Source organism: Lepidochelys kempii, chromosome 1 (genome assembly GCF_965140265.1).
Source record: "Lepidochelys kempii isolate rLepKem1 chromosome 1, rLepKem1.hap2, whole genome shotgun sequence".
In the NCBI taxonomy this organism is placed as follows: Eukaryota; Metazoa; Chordata; order Testudines; family Cheloniidae; genus Lepidochelys; species Lepidochelys kempii.
This window is the reverse complement of record NC_133256.1, coordinates 223,751,122-223,771,055: the sequence shown is the minus strand read 5'-3', so window position 1 is coordinate 223,771,055 and position 19,934 is coordinate 223,751,122. Positions and strand designations below refer to the sequence as shown.

The 19,934-nt window shown below is 43.5% G+C and overlaps 1 protein-coding gene across 8 annotated transcripts in view; it reads right to left on the bottom strand.

Moving 5' to 3' along the window:
* The window catches only part of LRP6 (LDL receptor related protein 6), a 299,386-nt gene that overhangs the window by 151,842 nt on the left and 127,610 nt on the right, over positions 1-19,934 (bottom strand). For all 8 annotated transcript variants that reach the window (XM_073315566.1, XM_073315572.1, XM_073315600.1 and 5 more), the window contains 2 exons: positions 2,183-2,399; positions 887-1,176 (listed from right to left, as the gene is read on the bottom strand). In XM_073315566.1, the coding sequence (XP_073171667.1) occupies positions 887-1,176; positions 2,183-2,399 (507 nt within the window). The remainder of the gene's footprint in view (positions 1-886; positions 1,177-2,182; positions 2,400-19,934) is intronic.

Here is a 19,934-nt window from a genome sequence, read left to right as displayed (position 1 = left end):
TGCTGAAACTTGTACACCATTTGTCTGCCTTATGCCTATTTCTGATCTGCAATACTCCCCAATACTTCAGTCTCAACCGAATAATCTAGCTATTTCAGTATAACTTACCATTCATACCATATTTCACCAATTGTATGGTATCTTCATAACTAATGCATACCGAAGTAAGATTAACATCAGCTTTCACTTCAGGCTCAAGACACAGTTCCCTCCCACAATGTATTTGGCAAGATATCCATATTAAGTCCCCCAAATCTCCCTCAAAGTGGCGTCTTCCCCCAGTTTCAGTTTTCCACAAAATGCTGACTTTTATCCTTGCAAATTCATTGTGTATGTGAAAAAACATATACCCACTGATTTAAAAAGAACATGTCTGAATTTAGCCAGGATATGAAGACATTTTGTGTTGAGTCACGCTTTTCCCTCTGAACTAGAATTATGTAAAATTTATTTGTTGGTCAGTTCTTGAGTTTAAAGTGTTTTGACAATGCAGCAATAGCAGGACTGCATGGGTGGAGAGTGAACCCTGGGCTCGGGGAGGCTAGCCAGCAAGCCCCTGGCCCAGCCTGCCCCTTCTACACGAGGCCCCGCCCCTCCCACTCCCCTTCCCCCACAGGAGCGCTGGGCTGGCGATGCGCCCTCCCCGGCCCCGAACACTGGGCAGTGTGAGCAGCAGTTCCAGCCACCAGGAGTCCCCGGCCCCAGGCCGGGGTTCTGGCCATGGAGGAAGAGCCACAGAGCCCCAGCGGGAAGCAGGAGGAGACCTGGGAGCGAAGCATGGGTGGGACAACACAGGGCTGTTTGGGGAGGCACAGCCTCCCCCGGCCTTTGATACCTGCTGCCCATGCAGGACTGAACACTAGACAGAGACAACTCCCTCCTTTACCTTCAGTGAGATATCTGTCCAGTAAATCCGATTGTCTGTCACGTCAAAATCCAGAGCAGAAGCTTCTTTGACTCCCGTAAGTGGGATGGCAACATTGTTGTTGTTGGTTTCCAAAGAGATTCGCCTGATATCTGCTCTCCGAGAAAAGAGCAGGAAAGCTTCTGGGACAATGCAAGTCCTCATATCACTGATGAGCTCTAAGCCTATGGGACAGGCGCAGCGAGGGCCCTGAGGTCTGTACAGACAGAGGTGGCTGCAACCACCATTGTCCTCTGCACAAGGGTTTGCACCTGCACATTCAGTAGAAGCAAAAAGAATTTTTTGACATTGTCATCCTTTTCAAGAGAATTATCCTCAGACAGAAGTGCTAACTTTCTCCACAGTACATTGCCCCACAATCTACCTCAGCCTTGTCCTATAGCAATTACCTTAAGAATGGAAATAGTTGCAGACTTCACACCCATTCAGAACACTAATAAAGAAGACTATTGTGATAGTTTTTTGTGTAGGTTATGGAAGTCTGTCTATTAAGAGCTGCACCAACACCACCAAACACTCATTTCACACAGGCCAAACAGCTGGGAGGAGGTCTGCATTTGACACATGTAACTTAGTGCCCATTTAGACCAATCAGTGCACATGCAAAACCTGTGTCGCTCCTAGCTTTCGTGCAGACACAGAGCACAGTTCGTAGACAGGTTGTGAGATGAAGGCCTATAGAACAGTCTTAGCTTTATTAACCAACCGTTGGTCCTAAAGAAATACAAATCAACACGTAACTAAACTGAATTTTGTACATGTTCTAATAAGGCCCGGTCTACACTAGAAAATTAAGTCAGCCTAATCATGTCACTCAGGGGTGTGAAAAATCCACCCCCCTAAGTGGCGTAGTTAAGCGCACCTAAGTCCGTGCGCAGACAGCACTAGGTCGACGGAAAAATTCTTCTACCACCCCATGGGGAGGTGGATTACCCATGCCAATGGGAGAACCCCTTTTGTCGGAGTAGGCAGTGTCTACACTGAAGCAGTACAACAGCACAGCTGTAGCATTTGAAGAGCAGACAAGCCCTAAGATGACGACCAGGCTATCGAGCCCTCAAAGCCTGCAGAAGATCATTGATGACACCGTTCCCTACTCTCACTAGCTGAGTTAAATACAACCACAGATTTTCTCTCTGTTCTTGTTTATACTTTGGGGTAGTGTCTTTACAGTGTGAAAGAACCAGTTACCCCATTCAGCTGCTTATGAAGCTGCTTTTCACACTTTTTGTCCAGATCTGATTTTCAGTCACTCACCAATGATCTGATGGACATTAGTAGCTTTCAGGCCCATTAGGTCAGGCAGTTGGTCTATGATGATTTCTCTTTCTGCTGTACGCTTATGCACTCGCTCAATGCTACGCCTTTGCCAGTCAGTCCAATAGATGTAATCTCCCAGCAAAGTGAATCCAAAGATGTGAGGCAGCTTGTCCTCCACCAGAACTCTCCTGCTACTGCCATCTGCATTCATGACCTGTGCAGATACAAAAACATTTGAATGAGAGAAACCCTGCCAACATGCAGAATAATTTCTCCAGACGGCCCACAATTAATAACTAACTTTCAACACAAAATAAAAAAAACCCAACAACTAAACTATCAGAAAGGCTTTTGGCAAATCCTCCATCCACAAACCCATGCAGGACCTGTACATCTAAGGCTATATCCTTATAAGCAAAATCCTGATAAACAGATCCTAAAGTGAGGTTATGACTCAGCAAATCCTATAGTAAGAACATGCAAGAACTGATATGCTGGTTCAGACCAACGGTACATCCGTCTCCAACTGTAGCCAGTACTAGAACTTCATGGGGAATAAACAGAACTGGACAGTTGGAGTGATCCACACCATCTTCCCCCCTCCCAACTTCCGGCAGTCAGAGATTTAGGGTCGCCCCAAAAACAGGGTTACATCCCTGATCATCTTGGCTATCCTCCATTAACTTATCTAGTACTTTCTGAAACCCAGTTATACTTTTGGCCTTCACAACATCCCTAGGCAATGAGTTCCACACGTTAATTGTGTGTTATGTGAAAAAGTACTTCCTCTTGTTTGTATTAAGTCTACTGCCTGTTAATTTAATCAGATCACCCCTGATTTTTGTATTGTGTTGAAAAGAGTAAATAACACTTCCTTATTTACTTTTTCCACACCATTCATCACTTCACAAACCTCTATCACAGTGATGCCCAAACTTTTCCTCTCACCCCCTTCCCCCTCCTTACCAGTGAAGGAATGTGTCCACGCCCCCCTGGGCCAGGAGCAGAGTCATGGCTAAGCAGGGGGGCAGGAGCAGAGCCTCAGCCAGGCGCAGAGCCTCAGCCGGGGCAGGGCCACAGCCGGGGCAGGGCCACAGCACGCTCCCTCCTCACCCTTGCATGGGGGTTGGCTGGGGCTCTGCCATGCTCCCCGGACATTCCTCCATGCTGCCCTAGGGGGCGCACCCTACAGTTTGGTGACCACTACTCTAGCATATCCCCCTTTAGTCATGTCTCTTCTCACTGAACAGCCCTAATCTTTTTAGTTCCTCCTTGTAATGAAGTCAGTCCATACCTGGATTATCTTTGCCGCCTTCTCTGAATCCTTTTTCCAGTTCCACTATGCCTTTTTAAGATGTGGCAACCAGAACTGGACACAGTATTCAAGATATTGGTATTTATATAGTGGCATGATATTTTCCATCTTATTTTCTACCCTTTTCAATTAAACTTTTTGACTGCTGCTGCATATTGACCTGAAGTTTTCAGAGATCTATCCATGGTGATTCCAAGATCTTTCTTGAGTGGTAACAGCTATTTTAGAATCCATCATCATATATGTGTAGTTCGGGTTATTTTTTCAGATGTGCATTACTATACTTTGCATTTACCTATGTTGAATTTTCTCTTTTTTTTTTTTTTGCCCAGTCACTCAGTTTTGTTTGGATTTAACCATCTTGAATATTTTTGCATCATTTGCAAACTCTGCCTCCTCAGTTTTCACTCCCTTTTCCAGATCACTAATGAATGTGTTGAACAGCACAGGTCCCAGTACCGATCCTTGAGGGACCCTGACGTTTACCTCTCACTGTTGTGAAAACTGACCATTTATTCAAATCCTTTGCTTCCTACATTTTAAACCACTTTATGATCCATGAGAAGACTCTCTCTCTTATCCCATGACTACTTAGTTTACTTAAAAAAACAGGAGTACTTTTGGCATCTTAGAGACTAACAAATTTATTAGAGCGTAAGCTTTCATGGGCTACAGCCCACTTCATTGGATGCATTGAATGGAACATATAGTAAGAAGATATATATACACATACAGAGAAGGTGGAAGTTGCCATACAAACAGTAAGAGGCTAATTAATTAAGATGAGCTATTACCACAGCAGGAAAAAAAAAGCTTTTGTAGTGATAAGCAAGATGGCCCATTTAGACAATTGACAAGAAGGTGTGAGGATACCTAACATGTGGAAATAGATTCAATATGTGTAATGACCCAGCCATTCTCAGTCTCTAGTCAAACCCAGGTTAATGGTATCTTGTTTGCATATTAATTCAAGCTCAGCAGTTTCTCATTGAAGTCTGTTTTTGAAGCTTTTCTGTTGCAGAATTGCCACCCTTAAGTGTTTTACTGAGTGGCCAGAGAGGTTGAAGTGTTTTTGAATGTTATAATTCTTGACGTCTGATTTGTGTCCATTTATTCTTTTGCATAGAGACTGTCCAGTTTGGCCAATATGCATGGCAGAGGGGCATTGCTGGCACATGATGGCATATATCACATTGGTAGATATGCAGGTGAACGAGCCCCTGATGGCATGGCTAATGTGATTCGGTCCTATGATAGTGTCACTTGAATAAATATGTGGACAGAGTTGGGATCGGGCTTGGTTGCAAGGATAAGTTCCTGGGTTAGTGTTTTGTGGTATGTGGTTGCTGAAGAGTATTTGCTTCAGGTTGGGGACCTGTCTGTAAGCGAGGACTGGTCTGTCTCCCAAGATCTTAAGAGCCTTTCATGAGGGACCTTGTCAAATGCTTTCTGAAAGTCCAAGTATACTATATTGCCTGGATCATCCTTATTCACATGCTTATAGATACCCTCAAATAATTCCAATAGATTGGTGAGGCATGACTTCCCTTTACAAAAGCTGTGCTGACTCTTTCTCAACATACTGTGTTTACATATGTGCCTAATCATTCTGTTATTATAGGTTTGTTTGAGGGTTTTTTTGTTTGTTTGTTTGTTTTTTGTTTTTTTTACCAATTTGCCCAATACTCACGTTAGGCTTACCAGCCTCCAACTGCCAGGATTGCCTCCGGAGACATTTTTAAAATCACCACTTTAGTTGCTATTTATTTTGTGATCCCAAATTAGGCATATCAGTCACACATCCAGTCCTATACCTCCGATCTCCTTTCTATGTTATCTTTATTGCTTTTCATTTTAAATGGGAGGGGCAGTGTGATCTGGAGGATGAATACAAGTTTAGAAAGTCAGGAAGTCCTGGCTCAGCATATAGGCTAGTTAGCAGTCCCTTCTATGACAGCTTAGTCCAGCTCAGGACGAATGATAATATTCCACACAGCAGATTCTGCAAACTAGAGGGTTAGGGAGAACTAACTGTATCCATCATTTTAAATAACAAACCATTTTTGTGTTCTTTACAACTAAGATCAACATCTTCTGAACAATAAAAATAATGTAAATCACTTGGTGACTTTGGTCAGGACACTTCAATTCTCTACCTCAGTTTTCCCGTTGCTAAAACTGTGTAATTCTTACCTTCCTCAAAGGGGCATTGGAAGGATTAACTAACCTTTGTACAGCATTTGACCATGTTAAAGCACTGGGTAAGTGCTAAATATTATTAGTAAATACTAAGTGATGGAGGTGGAAGGAAACTAATATTTTAAAAGACGTATTTCTATGCCAACGTAACAATCATGTTACAACATGATTTGATATGATTACTGAATTTTGTGCACAGAGAAATCACTACTGAAATGTACTGCATTTACTTTAAATATTTTTCCATTTGTTTTCAACAAATGAACATTTCAGGAAAGAATTTTCCTTTTACTTCCATGCTAAAATATTGCATAACTTGTAAAATTAATCCATCTTTCAGAAAACTTTATGAAGTATCCAGATAGCATTCTCAGCCCTGCAACAGCTCAGAAAGCATCAACTTTTCTCCCCCTTCTAGAACCTACAGTGTTACCCAAGATCTTCTGACAAAACGGCCTTATTTTGGAACACTAGATTGGGGACAGCAGAAACTTTTGAATCACATTCACGTATTGTTTTAAATGGGTCCTGCGCGTCCCTGGAAGAGCCCTGGGGGCTTCCTCTTCTCTCCATGACCCACCCCAAAGATCTGTGCAAAGACAACCTTCAGTGTCAGTCAACACCAATGCATTAACCAGGGGGGCCACTGTTTTATGGTTAGAAAAACTTCCTAGCACTACGGGATGAGCAGCCTGCCTCTCTAGTGCACCATCCCCCCCTTCCACTCCCACTTGCAATCCTCAGGGCAGTGGCGACCAGGGTGAAGGGGGAAATGAAGAACAAAAAAACCCCAGATCTTTCTCGGCATAATGCAGAGCAGGCTGGTTATTTTTTTTTAAAGGTAATTTCTAATATCTTCCATATTAAAAAAATTTTTCTAGCCACCACTTTGGACCACCACCATAGTCTCCAAACACATATTTTTGATCAGAAGTGATTATGTCGCAAAACTGTCTGGTAATGCTCAATTTTCCCCATCCCACATTGAGTACCCAGTTCTGTGAGCCTTCCCTCCTTGGACAGAAATCCTTCTGAAAATAGAAGCTTTGTATGTTTGCTGGCTTGGAGGAATGGGCTTTAAATTTGTCTTAGAAATAAATTCAAAATTACTCCATGAAATGGTCACATCAAAAAGTTTTAGCCCATTATTGTACACTGTATATTTACACCCACCCACACACACACAGTGTCCACAAAAAAAGGCAGGCATTACATTTTACTTTGTGAAATTTATATTGCTACATGTATTAAGATTCTTTTGAAAGTACAATAAGCACACTTTTCCAAACCTAATTTTGTATTAAGGTACATTTACCAACCTAGGTCTACACCTTAAGCTTTTTACACCAATAACCAAATCCAAATGCTGCTCTTCTCATTACAGATGGTTTAATTTTTAGACTTCCCTTCGAAAACTGTGCTGTTATTCTACTTCAGAAACTTTCAACATCTGCCGACTTCCCCCATTTTTTCTAGCTGCATGGTTCCCCGACATTCTTTTTTGACAAATGAGGTGCCTGAACAAAGATGCTTAACTGAAGAAACATGAAACTGCTCTAAGAAATGTCTGTAAGGCAAACTGTGACTAACACCTTTTGCTCAAGCCAACAGTCTCTCCAACCTTCAAGCCACCAGTCTCTCTAATCAGCATGCAGAGCCCCCTTTTACAAAAATCTTCACTGGTAAAGAAAACATCTCCACCCTTTAAGTGAAACTCACCATCCACATTTTATCTTATCAGCATCTTGCTGACTTTCACAGTAGTTCTAATTCTCTGTGCTGATTTCACTTTTTTCCTCCCGAAGCCATAAAGATAAGCCACTTGTCTGTAACTAATTAATTCACAATAATTAGTGCTTGCTAAGCAGAACAGCCAGCTATGAGGCATGCCTAGACGTAAACAGATCCTGTAACTGGAAGTGACCAAATAAAATAAACAGTAGTCATCATTAAAATGTCACTAGTTACCAAAAGTAGCCACCACACTGCATTAGCTAAGTTACCACACTTTCACCCTGTACTTACAACAGAATACAATTGTGGTATTAGAGACGGTGTCCTGGGAACTGCTGGTAAAAGATTACTTAAAAAGTGTGCACTGTGAACTAAACGAAAGCTCACATAAGCTTCAAATGGCAAGCTATGCTACTAAAACAGAGCAATCAACCATACTTGTCATGAAAGGAAGGTGAGGAGGGGGCAGGGAGGAGAAGAGAAAGGAAACCATCACCTAGCCCTTTGTGAATTTCTGGTTTGGAGTGTTTAAGGAGATTACTTACCTGTAACTGGAGGTTCTTTGTGATGTGCGGCCCATATCTGTATTCCACTGTGGGTTACGCATGCGCACCATGCGCTGGGAGTCAGAAAATTTGAAAGTAGCGTCGATTGGTCTGCACATGTGCCCTGTCTCGCTTGGTGCTTCCGACAGAGGCAATAAAGGGCGAGACAGACCAAGCACCTCTTCAGGTCCTTTTCTACTGTGAATAAGGGAGGGTGAGTATTGGAATACAGAGAGGGACTACACTTCTCAAAGAACCTCCGGGTACAGGTAAGTAACCTCCTCTGGTTCCTGGAGTGATGGTCCTGATTGCATTCCACTGTGTGCGATTGACAAGTAGTATCTAAGCAGGGGGAAGGTGTGAGGCTGAGACTGGTAGGGTTGAATGGAAAACTGCCATCCAAAAGGAGGCATCAGCAGCTGAGTCCTGTACCAGGGCATAATGCCTGGTAATTGTGTGGACAGCGCTCCACGTGGCCAGTTTACAGGTATCTAGGAGTGGTACGTCCTGAAGAGACACTACGGTTGTTGCTTGAGCTCTAGTGTATGAACTAGATACACTAGATCCTGTAGGGGGCGGGAGGCTTGAGAGCTGATAGAGTAGAATGCAGCCAGAGACCCATTTGGAAATTCTCTAGGTGGAGATGGCATGCCCTCTGACTCTCTCCACTACAGTGACAAACAATCTCGGGGACTTCCTGATTGGTTTTGTTCTCTGTTGATAAAAGGCCAAGGCTGGTCATACATTGACCGAGTGGAGTCTGTTATTCTAGAAATGTACGTGGTTTTGGGAAGAATACAGGTAAGTGAATGGATTGGTTAAAGTGAAATTCCATAACCACTTTAGGGATAAATTTGGGATGTAAGTTTAAAGAAACTTTATCTTTATGAAACATGGTGTATGGAGGGTCTGCCTTCGCCGACTCTCCTCACCGATGGGATTACAAAAAAGGTGACCTTCATGAAGAGGAGGGAGATGGAGCAAGTAGCTAAGGGCTCAAAGGGAGCACTTGTCAGTACCAAAAGAACAAGTTTTGAGTCCACTTGGGGCACAATCTTTTGAGGAGGTGGGAAAGTTCTTATCAGGCCTTTCCAGAAGTCGGAACCGACTGGTTTGTGGTTGTGTGAAAATAGAGTAGCCCTCAGTAGGTTGATGGAATGCACTGACTGCTGCCAAGTAGACTCTCACGGTACTGAGGGAGAGACCCGATGTCTTCAAAGTTAGGATATAGTGTAGGATGAGTGGAATATCCATAGCTTCTGGTAGAACACCTCTTTGTTGTGTCCAGGACGAGAAATGTTTCCATTTAGCTAGGTCACATTTCCTAGTCAAGTCCTTTCTGCTATCAGAGAGGATCTCTCACAGGGCTGAAAAGCATGTACAGTCTAGGGATGGTGCCCATCCAAATACCACATCCTGAGCAGACATGCCAAACCCGTGGAGAAAAAACACGCAGAAATTGGGCTTGTTATTGGCTTGAGAGTTGCTTGTTGGCTAGTAGCTTGTTGGGCTTCTAGTGTGTTGGTTGTTGCTGCTGCCTTCCTCTTTTTTTTTTTAAAAAAAATCGGCTCCTGGCAAGCAGGGGAAAGGTGAGAAGAGAGTCGGGGTGCACAGCGGGCTCACCACAGTCCCAGATTTCACACCGGGGGGATCTAGTCACAGAGTGTTGGGGTTCTTAGGGATTGGCTTGTTTTGGCCTGGTTTTGAAATGGGATTAGCTTGATTTTTGGCTTATTGTGAAAGTCAGGGTGTTTATTTACTGCATGAAAGTTGGCAACTGTGGTCCTGAGGTGGAGTGGTCATGGTTTAGGGTGTTAGATCCTGCTGCTGTATTTGGTCAGGAGCTCGGGAAACACTGGCAGTGAAATTGGCAGACGAGACAACATGCACAGGAGGTTGGGGAACCAGAACTGTCTAGGCCAAAAAGGGGTGATCAGGATGACTGTTGCCTTGTACCGCCAGATCTTGCGTAGCACTCATTGCAGGAGCAGCACTGGAGGCAAGGCATAGTTGAACAGCTCTGATCAGGAAAGAAGGAGAGCATCACCCTGGGAGCAGTAACCTAGGGCTCCTCTGGAGCAATAGGTGGTGCACATGTTGTTGGCCTGGGAAGGAAACATCACGTGAAAATGCCATGCAGCACTGTGTCGTGATTTTCCCCACTTGTAGTCGATAGCAAAGTGCCTGCTGAGGGAGCCAGAGTACATTCTGCGTCCCTAGAAGCTAGGCTGTAAATAGGGTGATCTGACTGCTGATGCACCGGTTCCAGAGATTGACTGCTTCTGCACACAGAGAGGCAGATCTTGCTCTGTCTTGCTTGTTGATGTAGAAAACTGTCATGGTGTTGGTCTGACATTATCAGGATATGGTGAGAGTGGATGAATGGAAGAAAAGATTCACATGCCTGCTTTCTCACCCTTAATTCCAGGGCACTGATGTGCATTCTGGACTCTCGAGTTGTCCATGTTCCTTGCACTGGGTGGTTGCCCACATGGGCTCCCCAACCTAGTAGGGACGCATCTGTAATTATGGCCTTGTTCAGTGAAGAGGAAAGAAAGGGGACCCCCACACATACATATGAGGATTTGTCCTTGGTGGGAATGGTCAGTGTGAAGTTTGTGGAATGATCGCTTGGGGAATAAACCAACTGTAGCCATGTTTGAAGGCAACAAAGGTGGAGACTTGCAAATGGAGTATCGTATGTGCACAAGGCCATGTGACCAAGTAGGGACAGACAGGTTTTGACTGTGACCTGAGGGTTGCTCAAGATGTGAGCTATATCATCATTCATGGTCTGGAACTTGTCTGTGCTCAAGCACACCCTTGCAGTGACAGAGTTCAGGGTTGCCTCAAAGAAATCCAAAGATTGCAGGGGGTAAGAACAGATTTTTCAATGTTTACTCTGACTCCCAGTGAGGAAAGGAGGCAGAGCATTATAGAGGCTGACATATAGACTTCTTGGCATGATTTGGTGATGAAGAGCCAGTCATTAAAGTATGGGAAAACAATGTCTGACATGAGCTGCTACCACTGAAAATATCTTGGTAAAGACTCTAGGGGCGGTAGCTATCCCAAAGGGTAGGACTCTGTATTGGAAATGGCTGGAGCCCATAAATCTGAGATACAGTCTGTGGGTGGGATAAATATTGACGTGAAAGGGACAGCGGTACCATTGGAGCCCAATGTTTCTGGCTTCTTGTCTTGCCTGTGGGACTTAGGACATCCTAAGTCCTCATGTGCTGAACTGGTGGATTTGCTTGCAGGCACATCCGGTTTCTTTGAAGTGGACTTAAAGTAAGACTTATTCCCATGCTTATGAGGAGTGCTTCCTAACTTCCCAAGCAGGCCCTGCCATGGGGTGTGTGGAGCTGGATTCCCTGGCACCGGGGTTGGACTTTGCAGCAGAAGGCAGGCTACTTGATGACTCAGGCCAATGTATGGGGTTGAGGGGGGGTTTCCAATCAGGGTCTCATTGCCTTCTCCATGAGATACTTGCGGAGATTAAACGCCCACCCTTCTTGGGTACGGCTGGGGAAGGACTGGCAAACACTGCACCAAGCCATGATATGAACTTCTCCCAAGCAGCACAGACACCACTGGTAGTCATCAGTGACTGAGAAGGACTGTGGACAGCAAGCGCAGAGTTTGAAGCCCAGAGTTCTGGGAATAGTCTGATACCCAAACAGAGTATGAGGGGTTCCCCTGTAGCTTAATCTAAAGCTAAAAGATACTAAAAAACTATTAAAATTACTAAATCTATTAAAGTTTATTAAGAACTATTCAAACCCAGGTCTTTCTCCTCCTCTGTTGCATTCAACTGACCAGACCCCAGTCTATAGCAAAAATTCTTGTTGCATGACTTTTCACTTTGTACTATTAAATTTCATCCCACTTCTCTTACTCCAGTTTTCAAGGTTGTCCAAATCTTCTTGTATGATATTCCAGTCCTCTTCCATATTGGCACTGTTTCCCATCTTTGTGCCATCCATAAATTTTATTACCAAACTCCTACTTTTTCTGCCAAGATCATTCATGAAAATGTTAAACACTGATCCCAAGACTGATCCTTGAGGAACTCTACTAGTAACCTCCCTCCATCCTAGCAATTCACCTTTCAGTATGATCCGTTGTTGTCTTCTCTTTAACCAGTTCCTTACCCACCTTTCAATTCTCATATTAATCCCCATCTTCTCCAATTTAACTAATAATTTACAATGTGTGAAATCCATAGATTAGATCTACAGCATGTCCTTTGTCTTGAAAATTGGTTATCTTCTCAAAGAAAGAGATCAGGTTACTGTGGCATGATCTACGTTTTGTAAAACCATGTTGTATTTTATCCCAATTACTGTTTACCTCTATGTCCTTAACTACTCTTTCAAAATTTGTTCTCAGTTCTTGCATACAGCTGAGGTCAAACTAAGAGGCCTGTCGTTTCCCAGATCACTTTTTCCCACCTTTCATAACATATAGGTAACATACTTGCAATTCTCCAGTCATAGGGTATGACCCCTAAGTTTACAGAGTCACTGAAAATCCTTGCTATTGGGCTTGCAATTTAATGTGTCAGTTCCATTGATACTCTTGGGTGGAGATTATCTGAGCCCCCAGACTCTGTCCCATTAAACTACTTGAGTTTGGCTTCCGCCTCAGATATGATCATTTCTACTTCCACATCCTTGTTCCCATTAACCAGCAGGCCACTGCCCCCCGAACTCCTCATTATCCTTATTAAAAAGTGAGGCAAAGTATTTAAGTATTGGCCCATACGTAGATTATCTTTAATTTCCACTCCCTCCTCTGTGTTTAGCAGTCCCACCTCTTTCCTTGTTCTCTTTTTATTTATACGGCTTAAGAACTTTTTACTATTGTTTTAATTTCCATTGGAAGGTCCAACTTTGCTTGGCTTTTGGCAGTTTTCTCACTTTTCCCCCTATATTTTCTGAGTTCCAACAGGTAGCTTTCCTTGCTGATCCATCCCTTCTTCCATTTCTGTAGGTTTTCTGCTTTCTCTTAATAACCTGTTTGAATGCTTGCTCATCCAGTTTAGTCTGTAATCTTTCCTCACGAATTTTTTCCCTTTGCTCAGGATGCAGGCCTCCGATAGTTTCTGCATCTTTGACTTCCAATAATTCCAAGCCTCCTCTACATTCAGATACTGAAGTTCTTCAGTACAGTCCACTTCCCTAATTAATTCCCTTAATTTTATAACGTTTGCCGTTTTGAAATCAACCCTAGCTGCAGACCTATTTTTGTTTATCCTTCCATTTAGCAAGCATGTAGGACCATTAATCATCGCCTGATGCACAGAACTGAGATTCTCAGCACCACGCAGGACCTAGTGGATGGATCTGCAGCAATGAGTTCCCAAACTGTGGTGGGGAGACAAACAGCATGCTCATCCCTATTTTGGCACTAGCCCACCTTGCTACTGAGTACTTCAACAGAAAGGCTACTTTTCTATCGTTATGCAAGCAATGATGGATCACAGAGAATGCTTCATTGATATCTCACATTTTGAAGAACACAGGACTTAGAAAGCTCAGAAAGCTGCAAGCAGAAACATTCTTTCCCAACCGGTAGATGACCATCAGTGATGCTGAAATACCCACGCTGATCCTGGAGGACTCACCCTACCCCTTGCTCCCCTGGCTCATGAAGCTGGGCACTGGCCACCTTGACAGCACCAAGGAAAGATTCAACTACCAGCTCAGACTGGCTAGGCTGTGGAGGAGCCTCAAATAGGTCCTGGCTTGCGGCATGGTCGGAATCCCCCCTCACAGTTCACGAAAGGGGCTTCTGTTTTGGGCTCCTCAAAGGCACCCATAGTGGTTTGCGGAGTGCTGGTGGGGTCTCTGCCAAATATGGCATGCAGGTCCACGGCTCAGCACCTGATCTGCTGTTATGCTCCTAGGCCTGGTATCCCCGACAAAGTTCCTTCGCTTTCACGTGGCACTGCTGCTGCTCTCTGTCGTACCCCTTTGCCCCACAGCCTCTTCTCCCCACAGGCCAAGGAGATCCAATACTTATGTATTCCAGGCAGAAGCATACCTAGTCGTACATGATCTGTTCGGCAGCTGCACACAAGGGTGAGCTCCTAGGTGTGTAATCAGGATGAGGCACTCCACAAACATGTGGGAAGCATAAGGGGTGGATGTGGCTTCTGGGCTCCGTGACCCCAGGACAATGGAGTTTAAAATTGTGGCCCGAATGGTCACTGTCACAGGGAACGGGGCATTGTGAGACAGCTGCTGGAAGACTGTTAGGGTCGAGTCAGGTCATGTAGTGTCTACACTCACACGATGTTGCCCTCATTAGGTCAACCATGGCTCTACGCCATTCAGGGAGATGGTTTTACTATACTGCTGTAAATGGATGCTTATGTCAGCTGGCGACAGATTTGAACACAGACACGCAAACACAGACCTAACTTTGTAGTGTAGATCAGGCCTAAGTAACTTGCCCAAGATCACTCAGGAAGTCTGTAGCAGAGCAGGGAATAGAACCCAGGTCTCCCAAGTCCTAGGTGGGCAACAAGAAAACTTGGTTATTTAAGTGAACTTAACACTGGTGAAAGGTGCTGGACTGGCAGTCCAGGCACAGCACTATGGCCGTGCAACCTTGCCCACATATGCCCCAATCCTCACCTGGAAGGGTGGGAGCATAAATCAGGTTCCATGCCCATTCAAACCATAACCACTTGGCAGAGACTGGCAAGAAGTGTTGTCAATTAGTGCCAACTGTGGTGAAGAAGTTTCTTAAAGGGCACATCTGTCTACAAAGAGCTGGAGTTAGAGCAGCAGTAATTCCATCATGACCAAACAGACAGCAACATTTAGTTCCTACTGACCTTAGCTGGATTTCAAAGGTTTTAAAAGGATCCCAATGTGTAAATCACAAAACAAAAAAGAACCAGAGTGACGCAGGGGGAAAAGCAAGAAGGGACGCGGGGGCGATACATACATTCTACACAGAAGAGAAAAAAACAGTCATAAATCAACTCATTCTAGAGGATTTCAACATACACTCTTCAGACTGTGAAATTCAGAGAACAATCAGGTCACAAGCTGATCTTCCTTGCATGTGTACTCCTCTGTGGGATCCCAAACTGGATTATTCAGCCAAACTGATAACCAGGCACTCTGAATCCCTGGTTAAGAAACCTGTCTTATAATCTGAGCTAGTGTCTCCAGTGGTTTGTGCTGCTTTAACCACAGTGTGGTGTGGGTTTCACATTCTGAGGCTATTCTAAATACTTCAGACCACAGTGAGAATACAGGCTACAACAGGAAACAGATGTGCTTAACCACAAAAGCTACCTTTACTGAAAGAGTGAGTAGTTCTATGAAAGGGGGGGGAGGAGGAAATCACACACAAGAAATGCAAATGGTCTTTCCTCTGGGCAAGAGTCTTGCAAATCAGTCAAAGAAAACAATATCAATACAAAACTTCAAAAAAATATAGCATGTTGAAAATAAAATTAATTAAAACAAAAAATAGTGGCCATATCTTAAGATGCTGATGACCAAACACGATGTGAATAATACATACAACTTAATATCTCATAGTATTGTTTCCATCTGAAACCAAAAAACTTCAGAGTGGAATTTTGCATCAGAGCAATTTGTTCGGTGTCTCAATTTTTGCCAAATATTCTAGATGTAATTCACTTCTGAATACCAACAACAACGAAGTGATATAAGTGGGCTGATGCAGTGACATTCCACTTCTGGCAGCACTAGCTGACATTTGACTGGTGGTCTCAATCTAGTCAAAACACCTTGGCCATTTCATCAGTAAATTCCAGTCAGTTCCAATCAGAACAGGAAGGTTTGGCAAATCATTACTATGGTGTATTGGCAGAGTTATATGGAGGGACCCCAGTGAAGTGACCTTTCAGCATTTTCAGTATTATTTCTATTGTCATTCTGAAGATTACCTTAGCATCATTTCAGAATAGGACTGAAAACACTCTTGGTGTTCGGTTCAGCTTACCCGATTTTGGGAGATTTTTCTATTAATTATTTCTGAAGAAAGGACAATGGTTTTAATGCTATGTACTGTGGTCACCTCATGAAATTAAAAAAAAAAGCATTTAATAGGCACCTTGTTGCTGTAAGAACAACAGCTTTAAAAATAATTCAAAAGAATATAAGACACCCCAAGAACATTTCACACCAAGTTGTCCCTCCTCAAAAATGCCCTCCCACCCCAAAAACAAAACAAAAACCAAAAACCCACACCCTAAATAATCAATATGCTACACACTCCCCTGGAAAATCTGGCACTGTCATAGGCAGCATACTGAGCGTGATGGATCATTGGTCTGACCTAGTACGGCCATTCTTAAATTCAGATTTGGCCAAGTTTGCAAGGCCTTACGCTCATCTTGATATAGTGTAGTTGTAGCCATGCTGGTCCCAGGATATTAGAGACACCAGGTGGGTGAGATAAGGTCTTTTATGGGATCAACTTCTGAAGATATTACCTCTCCCACCTTGTCACTCAACTTGATGGCATTTCAGAACACAATAACTTTTGAATGCCACATCTGATCAACTCCAAAATGCCAGGGAATGTTCTAGGCATCAATGGGCACAACCATATTGATTTGGGTGAAATTCAGGAGACAGGAAAAGGAAAACGGAGGACACACAAAGCCCCTGGCATCTGGTTAGCAAACTTAGCAACTCCAACCACCTCTGTAACTGTCTATAGATCAAAGAACCAGCAGATGGCAGCCATTACCACCTTCCAGCATAACACACCCATCTCAGCTCTGCCCTTCCTCCCAACACGGTTTAAAATGTCGACACCCTGAATTACTTATCTCCCACACAGAAAGAACATAAATAAGAATGGTGAAGGTAAGGGGGAAAATGGGGGCACACAAAGAGCCCCTAGCATGGAAGCGAGAATGGGGAACCCTGGTATGGGGGAGAAAGTGACACGGAGAGCACACACAGCCCCTGCCAGAGGGAGCATGGGGGTTTCAGGAAATACAGTGGTCCAGGAAGGTGGCACACAGAGAGCTCGTCAGGGGTGAATGCAGGAATCCAAGGAGCCTCTAGTGTATGCAATGTGCCCATCTTACACAAGCAACAAAGTGTGACCCTCTAGTTCAGACATTTTAATTGTTGAGGTAGTTATTAGCTGGTCTAGCATGGGATCTGTACATGTATATACACAATAGTATGCAAAACTAATATCATTACTTAGTATGGATAATACTTATGATGTGATGGTAAAGAAGGCAAATTTGTAGTAATTCTACTCAAGATCTAATTGTTCTTTCCATGCTAGGTGTTACAGAACCCACTTTTGCTCTCAGATAAAACACCGTAAGTGTATAACAAGGATATTGCCCAAAAACTTACTAAAATTATATCTTTTCTGTATTTCTTTTTCTATTACTGCAGACATCATAAACATAGCACTTAGAGGAGAGGAAAGTGATCAGGAACAGTCAGCATGGATTCACCAAGGACAAGTCATGCCTGACTAATCTAATTGCCTTCTATGACGAGATAACTGGTTCTGTGGATGAAGGGAAAGCAGTGGACGTGTTGTTCCTTGACTTTAGCAAAGCTTTTGACACTGTCTCCCACAGTATTCTTGCCAGCAAGTTAAAGAAGTATGGGCTGGATGAATGCACTATAAGGTGGATAGAAAGCTGGCTAGATTGTCGGGCTCAACGGGTAGTGATCAATGGCTCCATGTCTAATTGGCAGCCGGTATCAAGTGGAGTGCCCCAAGGGTCGGTTTTGTTCAATATCTTCATAAATGATCTGGAGGATTGTGTGGATTGCACCCTCAGCAAATTTGCAGATGACATTAAACTGGGAGGAGAGGTAGATACGCTGGAGGGTAGGGATAGGATACAGAGGGACCTAGACAAATCGGAGGATTAGCCAAAAGAAATCTCAAGAGGTTCAACAAGGATAAGTGCAGAGTCCTGCACTTAGGACGGAAGAATCCCATGCACCGCTACAGACTAGGGACCGAATGGCTAGGCAGCAGCTCTGCAGAAAAGGACCTAGGAGTTACAGTGGACGAGAAGCTGGATATGAGTCAACAGTGTGTCCTTGTTGCCAAGAAGGCCAATGGCATTTTGGGATGTATAAGTAGGGGCATTGCCAGCAGATCGAGGGACGTGATCATTCCCCTCTATTTGACATTGGTGAGGCCTCATCTGGAGTACTGAGTCCAGTTTTGGGCCTCACACTACAAGAAGGATGTGGAAAAATTGGAAAGAGTCCAGCGGAGGGCAACAAAAATGATTAGGGGACTGGAACACATGAGTTATGAGGAGATGGGGATGTTTAGTCTACGGAAGAGAAGAATGAGGGGGGTTTGATAGCTGCTTTCAACTACCTGAAAGGGGGTTCCAAAGAGGATGGATCTAGACTGTTCTCAGTGGTAGCAGATGACAGAACAAGGAGTAATGGTCTCAAGTTGCAGTGGGGGAGATTTAGGTTGGATATTAGGAAAAACTTTTTCACTAGGAGGGTGGTGAAACACTGGAATACGTTACCTAGGGAGGTGGTGGAATCTCCTTCCTTAGAAGTTTTTAAGTTCAGGCTTGACAAAGCCCTGGCTGGGATGATTTAATTGAGGATCGGTCCTGCTTTGAGCAGGGGGTCGGATTAGATGACCTCCTGAGGTCCCTTCCAACCCTGATATTCTAGGATTCTATTCCACTTCTGTTATTGCATAAACTCACTCATTTCCCATCAGACAGCTTCTCCCAAAGTATCAATTAAGCAGTGTCTCAAATCTAGCATTTTTAACACCCTAATTACTTTCATGGTGACAAATTGATTTCAGAAACAATGGATTGTGTTATCATTGGGATTGACTCAGGCCAAAGATACCCAAGTAAATAGGGGAAAAACAGCTTCTGTTTACAAACTTCCTGACAATCAACAATGACATCCTCTAGGAAATCTCAGTAATACAAAAGAAACTACATTTGGTAGTAAAGGATCAGACAGAAATTACAGTTGAAATGAAGGACAAACAGGGTTGAGAGCACATAGACAACCTAAAAAATGTCTCAGAGAGAGAGGGGTAACATCTATATACAAATAAAAAAAGTTTTAAATGGGCAAATAAGTATTCCTGATAATGGAATAAAAACTTCAAGCATTTAACACTTCTAAAACATGGTGGAATGACCTCAAAGGGGTAATATACTAAGTGGGCACAAACTACACAAGGATAGATTAGATTGTAGATATGGAGGGGGAGCACAACAACTTAAAGATTCCATGAAAACACCATATCAGAGTGGAGGGGACCATAAAGTTTGGATATAAATCCCAAATCATAAGAATAGGAATATATCTACTAGGGTTGTATTACCACACTTCAGAGAATGAAAGATATTAGGTTTGTAGTGTTGAGGGTGATCTGAGAGAGAATTTAAAGTTAATGAGGCAATAAAAATGGGTGATTTCAACCACCCACATATAAACTGGTCATATGGTTTAGAGTCCGTGGAACAGCTACTTCGAGAACACAAGAGGAGAAGTTACTCTGGATTTAATCCTAAATCCAACATCCATCTCAGCTCAATGTGCAGCCGTGCTCAGAAAAGCAAATAAAGTGTTAGGATGTTTAAAGAATGTGGAAAAAATAATGAAAAAAATACTATAAAGCCATTCATTATATAACTAAATATAAACCTTCACCAGGAATACTGTATTCTGTTCTGGTCAACCTACCTCAAAAAAGATATAGGAATAACAGAAAGAGTTCAGAAAGAAAATACCTCAGCCCGTGGCGCTTCCTGCAGCCCCCATTGGCCTGGAACGGTGAACCACGGCGAGTGGGAGCTGCGATTGGCCAACCCTGCGGAAGCTGCAGGTAAACAAACCGGCCCGGCCCACCAGCAGCTTTCCCTGATGGGACACGTGCCAAAGGTTGCCAATCCCAGATATAAAACATAGTTTCT